General features: G+C 39.5%; 1 protein-coding gene across 2 annotated transcripts in view; it reads left to right on the forward strand.

Moving 5' to 3' along the window:
* PPP1R1C (protein phosphatase 1 regulatory inhibitor subunit 1C) overlaps positions 1-6,419 on the forward strand; it is a 122,802-nt gene extending 116,383 nt beyond the window's left edge. For both annotated transcript variants that reach the window (XM_005905935.1, XM_005905936.2), the window contains exon 5: positions 6,331-6,419. In XM_005905935.1, the coding sequence (XP_005905997.1) occupies positions 6,331-6,419 (89 nt within the window). The remainder of the gene's footprint in view (positions 1-6,330) is intronic.
* Positions 6,420-7,250: the final 831 nt, after the last annotated feature.

Raw genomic sequence — 7,250 nt, forward strand, 5'->3', positions numbered from 1 at the left:
ATGAATAGCATATCAGGGTCCTGGAGTTATTTTAGTCTGTCCTGCTACTCAGTGCAGGATCCCTTAACTCTCCTCTGAAACAGAAATTTCGCTTTGACTTGAACACACACAGTGATGGGGAGCTCATTCACATGCTTACTGCTGGGCAAACATGAAGAACTTAGAAATTTTCTTCTTTATATTAAACCATGCAGATGTCCCCAACTTAATGATGGTTCAACTTACAATAGTTCAAAAGCAATATACATTCAGAAGAAACTGTATTTCAAATTTTGAATTTTAATCTTTTTCTGGGCTAACAGTGCTGGGCAAGGCAGTGAGCACAGCTCCACTCACCCATACCATGATGAATGAGAACAACCAATACACTTGCAACCATCCTGTACTCAGACTGCCATTCTGTTTTACACTTCCAGTATGGTATTCAATAAATTGCATGAGAGGTGCCACACTTTATTATAAAGTAGGCTTTGTGTTAGGTGATTTTGCCCAACTGTAGGCTAAGATATGGGAGAAGGCAATGGCACCCCACTCCAGTACTCTTGCCTGGAAAATCCCATGGACGGAGGAGCCTGGTAGGCTGCAGTCTATGGGGTCGCTAAGAGTCGGACATGACTGAGCGACTTCACTTTCACTTTTCACTTGCATGCATTGGAGAAGGAAATGGCAACCCACTCCAGTGTTCTTGACTGGAGAATCCCAGGGATGGGGGAGCCTGATGGGCTGCCATCTATGGGGTCGCATAGAGTCGGACATGACTGCTGCGACTTAGCAGCAGCACAGCAGGCTAATATATGTGTTCTGAGCACATTTAAAGTAGTCTAGGCTAAGCTGTGATGTTCAGTAGGGTGTATTAAATGCATTTTCCACTTATGATATTTTCAGTGGTTTACCCTTTTGCAAATCAAGGACCATCTGTAATTTGCCTTTACTACATGAATGTCAGCTCTCAGTAGCTACTTAGATAAATTTTATTTCTTTTTCCAGGCTTTGAAGAAATCAATGGCAACCTCTTTTGTCCTCTTAATTTTCTTTATGCTTAACAGTCCAGTTTCATATCCAGTTCTGGAAGAGATTTCATAAAACTGCTTTCAATCCCAGTTATTTCCTTCAGTGGAACTCTTGAAATGCCAAGTCCAGAACTGGGCAGCATAATCCAGAAAAGGTCTGACCAGCACACAGTTCGAGAAAAGTCTCCTCTCTTAAATTGCTGCCTCTGCTGTTAGAAGAGCTCAGTTCCTACACACAGGTGACTCTGCTGGGTCACCAGGAAATTGTGGTCACTTGAACCCCTAACCATAATCAATCTGGGTTGTCCTCATTCTCTTTGACTACCAAAATAACCTTCCTACAGAAAAAGCTCCCTTTGACCTCTACCTTAATCACTTAGGCCATCTTCCCAGCTCTTTGGAATACTAATTTTGTCATTCATCATGTCATCTTTTCTTTGGAGTTTCATGTCATCTACCTGCCCTTTTTTTCCCTCTGAATTAATTGATAAACATATTGGCCTGTGGTTTGCCAAATGTAAGCCTCCTTTTATGGATGAATTCTTCATAATTCTTTACTCAGTCACTTTACAACTTCACCCAACTCACATCTGACCTCCTGACCTACAGAATGGAGAAGGGTATGAGTATAATGTTCTGGGTGGGGGCAACGTTTCTTTTCTTTTTCTTCTTTTACTCCATCTGCTTTCTTTTCCTCAAACTATTTTCTTCATCCCTTCATGTATTCATGTTGCATCCTTGTCTTGTCTATGGTTTCTTCTCTTGTGTGTTCATTCTTGCTATGGAGAAAAGCACCTCTGTGCATTTGGGAATCCCTCTGCTTTCCGCTCACGTGAACCCTGGCTGTGCCTCTCTTGCTTCAGGAGGCCCTTTGCCACATGTTGGGAATCAGCACCTGGGCAGGTGAGCTGTTTTCCTATGTGCTCATTAGCATCTGGCAGAAGAGGAAGCTTTGAGAATTTCATCAACACCTCCAGACCAAGTTGCTCTCCTTCACCTCCAGAATTACTCAAATATTGAATGTGGGTTCAAAGAAAATTTAAGTATAAAGTGTATGTGTGTCTGGAGATAGGAAGAGGAGCATGGGGAGAAACATTTTAGACAGTCTTCACAGACTTCACACTTTAATCTCAGCATTTATTGCATCTAAAACCAACCAAACATTGCTGGAAAGGAAAAAGAGTCAAAACACAAATTAACTAACATCTGTTACTCAATGGAAAGATGATATTAGTGATAAATGCTTTGGGAACCAAAGAATCTGTGGTTCTGTAGAACAGCACTGTGTTGTCACCAACTTCTGCCTCATCAACATCTTTCACCTGGAAATGGTTAATGCCACACTCGACTAAGACTAAGAAGGCACGTTTCAAGGTTTGCTGGAGTCATTTTACTTTAAAGAAGGCTTTCTCATATAACTTTGTGGCCATTATTATTACAAAATAAATAAGTAAATAGACCTATAGTAAAAATATGGGGAATAGTTGATTAATGGTTTAATAAATTGGAAATTCTAATTACCATTTTTAAAGTGTTTGACCCCCTCATACAGACAAATCAATGTTGGCATTGAATTAACCCTAATTTAAAGAAAATTGTCTGAACACAACTTCATTACTCTGTAATTACCTCAAGGATAAAAGGGATGAACTCTGGAGACAGTAAAACCTTTGGGAACCAGGAGAGATGCAGACAATTTTAGCTCAGGAAAGAGTGGAAGGCAGCTGAATGATTACTGGGCTTTAATATTTCAGAGGGAATGACAAGATGGTTTGAACCAGATTAGTAGGTAATCCTACAATAAATCCTAGAGATTGATAGATTAATTTAGGTTAGCATCCAAAAGTTAAAGGTGAAAGTGAGTTGGGTGTCTCCTGACAATGGAACTTTATACTTCATTCACTCATTTATCATTTAGTCGGTCTATACTGAGGAACTTGGATGTGTCAGAACTTCTCTTGGAACCACACTATCCTTGTTGTTGTTGTTCAGTCACCCAGTCATGTCCAACTCTTTGAAACCCCATGGACTGCAGCATGCCAGACCTCCCTGTCCCTCACCATCTCCTGGAGTTAGACCAAGCTCATGTTCATTTCATCAGTGGTGCAATCCAGCCATCTCATTCTCTGACACCTTCTTTTCCTTATGCCCTCGATCTTTCCCAGCATCAGGGACTTTTCCAATGGGTCATCTGTTTGCATCAGATGACCAAAATACTGGAGCTTCAGCTTCAGCATCAGTTCTTCCAGTGAGTACTCAGGGTTGATCTCCCTTAAGACTGACTGGTTTGATCTCCTTCCTGTCCAAGGGACTTTCAGGAGTCTTCTCCAACACCACAGTTTGAAGGCATCAGTTCTTTGATGTTCTGCCTTCTATATGGTCCAGCTCCCACAACTGTATGTGACCACTGGGAAGACCATAGCCTTGACTATATAGACCTTTGTCAGCAAAGTAACGTCTCTGCTTTTCAACACACTGTCTATGTTTGTAATTGCTTTCCTGCCAAGAAGCAATCGTCTTCTGATTTCATGGCTGTAGTCACCCTCCACAGTGATTTTGTAGCCCAAGAAAAGGAAATCTGTCATTGCTTCCACCTTTTCCCTTTCTATTTGCCATAACCTAGATAGCATATTCAAAAGCAGAGACATTACTTTGCCAACAAAGGTTCGTCTAGTCAAGGCTATGGTTTTTCCTGTGGTCACGTATGGATGTGAGAGTTGGACTGTGAAGAAGGCTGAGCACCGAAGAATTGATGCTTTTGAACTGTGGTGTTGGAGAAGACTCTTGAGAGTCCCTTGGACTGCAAGGAGATCCAGCCAGTCCATTCTGAAGAAGATCAGCCCTGGGATTTCTTTGGAAGGAATGATGCTAAAGCTGAAACTCCAGTACTTTGGCCACCTCATGCGAAGAGTTGACTCATTGGAAAAGACTCTGATGCTGGGAGGGATTGGGGGCAGGAGGAGAAGGGGACAACAGAGGATGAGATGGCTGGATGGCATCGCTGACTCGATGGACGTGAGTCTCAGTGAACTCCGGGAGTTGGTGATGGACAGGGAGGCCTGGCGTGCTGCGATTCATGGGGTCACAAAGAGTCGGACATGACTGAGCGACTGATCTGATCTGATCTGAATAGGGCCAGATGCCATGATCTTAATTTTTTTTTAATATTTAGTCTTAAACCAGCTCTTTCTCTCTTTTCCTTCCCCCTCATCAAGAGGCTCTTTAGTTCCTCTTCTCTTTCTGCCATTAGAGTGGTATCATCAGCATAACTGAGGTTATTAATGTCACTGAGGTTACTATCCTTGTAACCTTAAACAAACCATTTATCTTCCTGGAATCTAAATTTCACCATCCAGGGATTTTTCTCATGTAGTTGTTGTGAGGTTTAGTAACTCAGATATGTAAGACTCTAGCAGAGTGACTGATTGAATGCTCGTTAAACTCCCCTTCCTTCTCCTCAGGATTTAGACCTTTTTCTCCTATGTAATCTATACCAAGATGAAATAAGTTCCATTTGTTAACAACAAAGTTCTCTATAATGACTGTGAGTGATCTGTGCTTGCAGATGAAATTTAAGTATTTAAATATTATTACAACCAATCAAATATATTTTCAAAATAATCCCCCAAGCCCAGGGATGTCATTCCTTGTCAAATGGTTCTCTGAGGCTTGCTGACTATAGTATATACAAATCCACTCTCTCTCTTTTTTTTTAGTTTCTTCATTTCATAGTAAACAAGAGCAGTGACTTCCTTTCATTTATTAAATCTAAGGATAATGTTTTCCAGTAATATTTAGAAAAATCTCATAAACCACTTTTCTGAAAAATATAATATCTATAAACTTTTCAATGTTAAGCATCACTATAAGGCAGAGTGTCAGCTAGTATGATGTTTTAGCAGAATAGACCCAAGTGAAATGAAAGATAATTTTGTAGAGTATGGTTGTAGTAATTGCCTTCTGATTTATACCCCAAATTTGAATTAATTTTGGAAAAAACCTGAACATACATTAGTATGGAACTTCCAAAGACATATATTTAAGTGTCACATCATTCATCCCATTAGTCATTTATACAATCAGTATTAATGAACACCTCCTATTTGCCAGGCTGTGTGCCTGGGACTCCAAAGTGAAACTCCGTAATCCTGACCTCAGCAAGTTTGTTCTAGTGAGAAAGACATGTAAACAAATATAGTTCTATAAAGTAATTGATAAAAAGAAAGTGATCCCAGAGCAGAGGGAAATATTTGAAAGACCAAGGAGGTCCACGTGGAGAACTTGGGGAGCCTTCACAGAGGAGGCCAGCTGAGATCAGGATGAGTGAGAGGTTATCGGGTGGGTAGTAGGAAGAAGCTATTTGGCAGGGAGAATAGAACGAGAAAAAGATGGAGGTTTGAGGGAGCCTAGAGTGACCTGTGGGCAGCCTGGTGGCTCAGATGGTAAAGAATTCGCCTGCAGTGCAGGAGACCCAGGCTCAATCCCTGGGTTGGTAAGCTCCCCTGGAGAAGAGAATGGCTAGTATGGCTAGAACACTCCAGTATTCTTGCCTGAAGAATTCCATGGACAGAGGAGCCCAGCAGTCCATGGGGTTGCAAAGAATCAGACAACTGAGCAGTTGACACACATAGAGTGATCTGTAATGTTTAAGAGCAGGTTAGTATTGTTAGGGCATAAATTACTATTAGAAGGGGATGCAGGAAAGGCTGGTGGAAATGAGGCCAGATAGGTAGGGAGAAGCCAGATCATATAAGCTTACATAGCAGGCAAAGATTTGACAATGGTTTTCCTCTGTGTAGATTGTGGAGGAAGTGACTGAAGCATTTTTAATACAGAAGTTTCAGAATCGTATCCATATGTTTTTATTCCTAAAGAAGACTAACAACATTCTGATTCTTTTTTTGTTTGCAAGTTATAGAAATGGTGCACACAGACCTCTTTGTTCCTGAGGTTCTAATGGTTTTCATTGTAACAGAGTTCATGGATGCCAAAAGAAATATTTGAACTAAGTGATATGTCAGAATTACAATAAGAGCCTGGGAGCAGATTTTTAGTTAACAGGTTTTTAATAGGCAGTGGTGCAATTCTTAATGAAGAAGGTTTAATGACTATAAAAGATGCCTGTCTCTAATGGAAATTGGGCTGGGTGTGTTTTTATCCCTCGGTGAATTAATTAAAAGGTTTATATAGGATTGATTGTTTAGATTCTTGGAGAAAACACATATACACCAATGAAAACGTTCCTGTCATTTTCTTTATCTCTTGGAGCAAAGCAGTCACTCTGCCAGAAATAAATTGAGCATAATTTTTATAATTTCAGGGGTTAAGCATATGAAAGGCCAGAATGAATCAGCATTCCCTGAAGAGGAAGAAGGCGTGAACGAGAGAGCGCAGCAGTGGGACCATTAATTACGGGTCTGCAACAAGAAGGCTTCTTGGGAATAACTGAACTATTAACCTTTCTGAATATCCCATGGAATGCCACTGCTTGACTTCCACCTCTGCTCTCCACACTCATACAATAGTAATACACCTCCTGGGAAGTGCCCCTTGACAGAACTTTAGAACCACCTACAGATTGTTTCATATTACGATACTTGCAATTAAAGAATAAGTATTTATTTTACAGTGATTTTTCTTTTTAACAACATAGAAAATCTGCAAACATGTGAGTGTTCTAACTTTAATACTGCCCAGCTTAATCCCTGATGTCCTACTGATACAATTTACCTTCTAAGGTCAAATGTAAATAGCATCACTTTAAAGGAAAAAAATAAATATTAAATATCTTTAGACATGAATCCGTGTCTGGGTTTAACTTACAGAGGAATTTAATTAAACTTTTAAGTTAAGTTCTGCATTTATCATGTTTCTGTATACTTAATGGTACATGGTATTTATTTCAAAATGATTAAGAAATGCCAGATTTTTTTATTCAAAATATCAAAAGGTATTCATCTTTAGATATTAAACATCTTTTTCTCTCCAACAACACATTAATGGTTAAAGGACCACAGAAGTCTCTCCATTTTCTAAGCTGTGAGAGATGTATTTTTTTTTTTTTTTATCATTTCCACTAGTTATTCAGAAAAAAAATTATAACTCTAAAATAAAACATGCCAAATCTCCCCTGTTGCTCATTTTTGGCTATTACTTGAAATATGAGGTGTTTTCTGTTGCATTTTAATGAATAATTAGATTTTATAAATCTATTATCATAAGAAATTTCATTAATTCATG

The sequence above is a fragment of the Bos mutus genome, chromosome 2 (assembly GCF_027580195.1).
Source record: "Bos mutus isolate GX-2022 chromosome 2, NWIPB_WYAK_1.1, whole genome shotgun sequence".
Lineage (NCBI taxonomy): Eukaryota > Metazoa > Chordata > Mammalia > Artiodactyla > Bovidae > Bos > Bos mutus.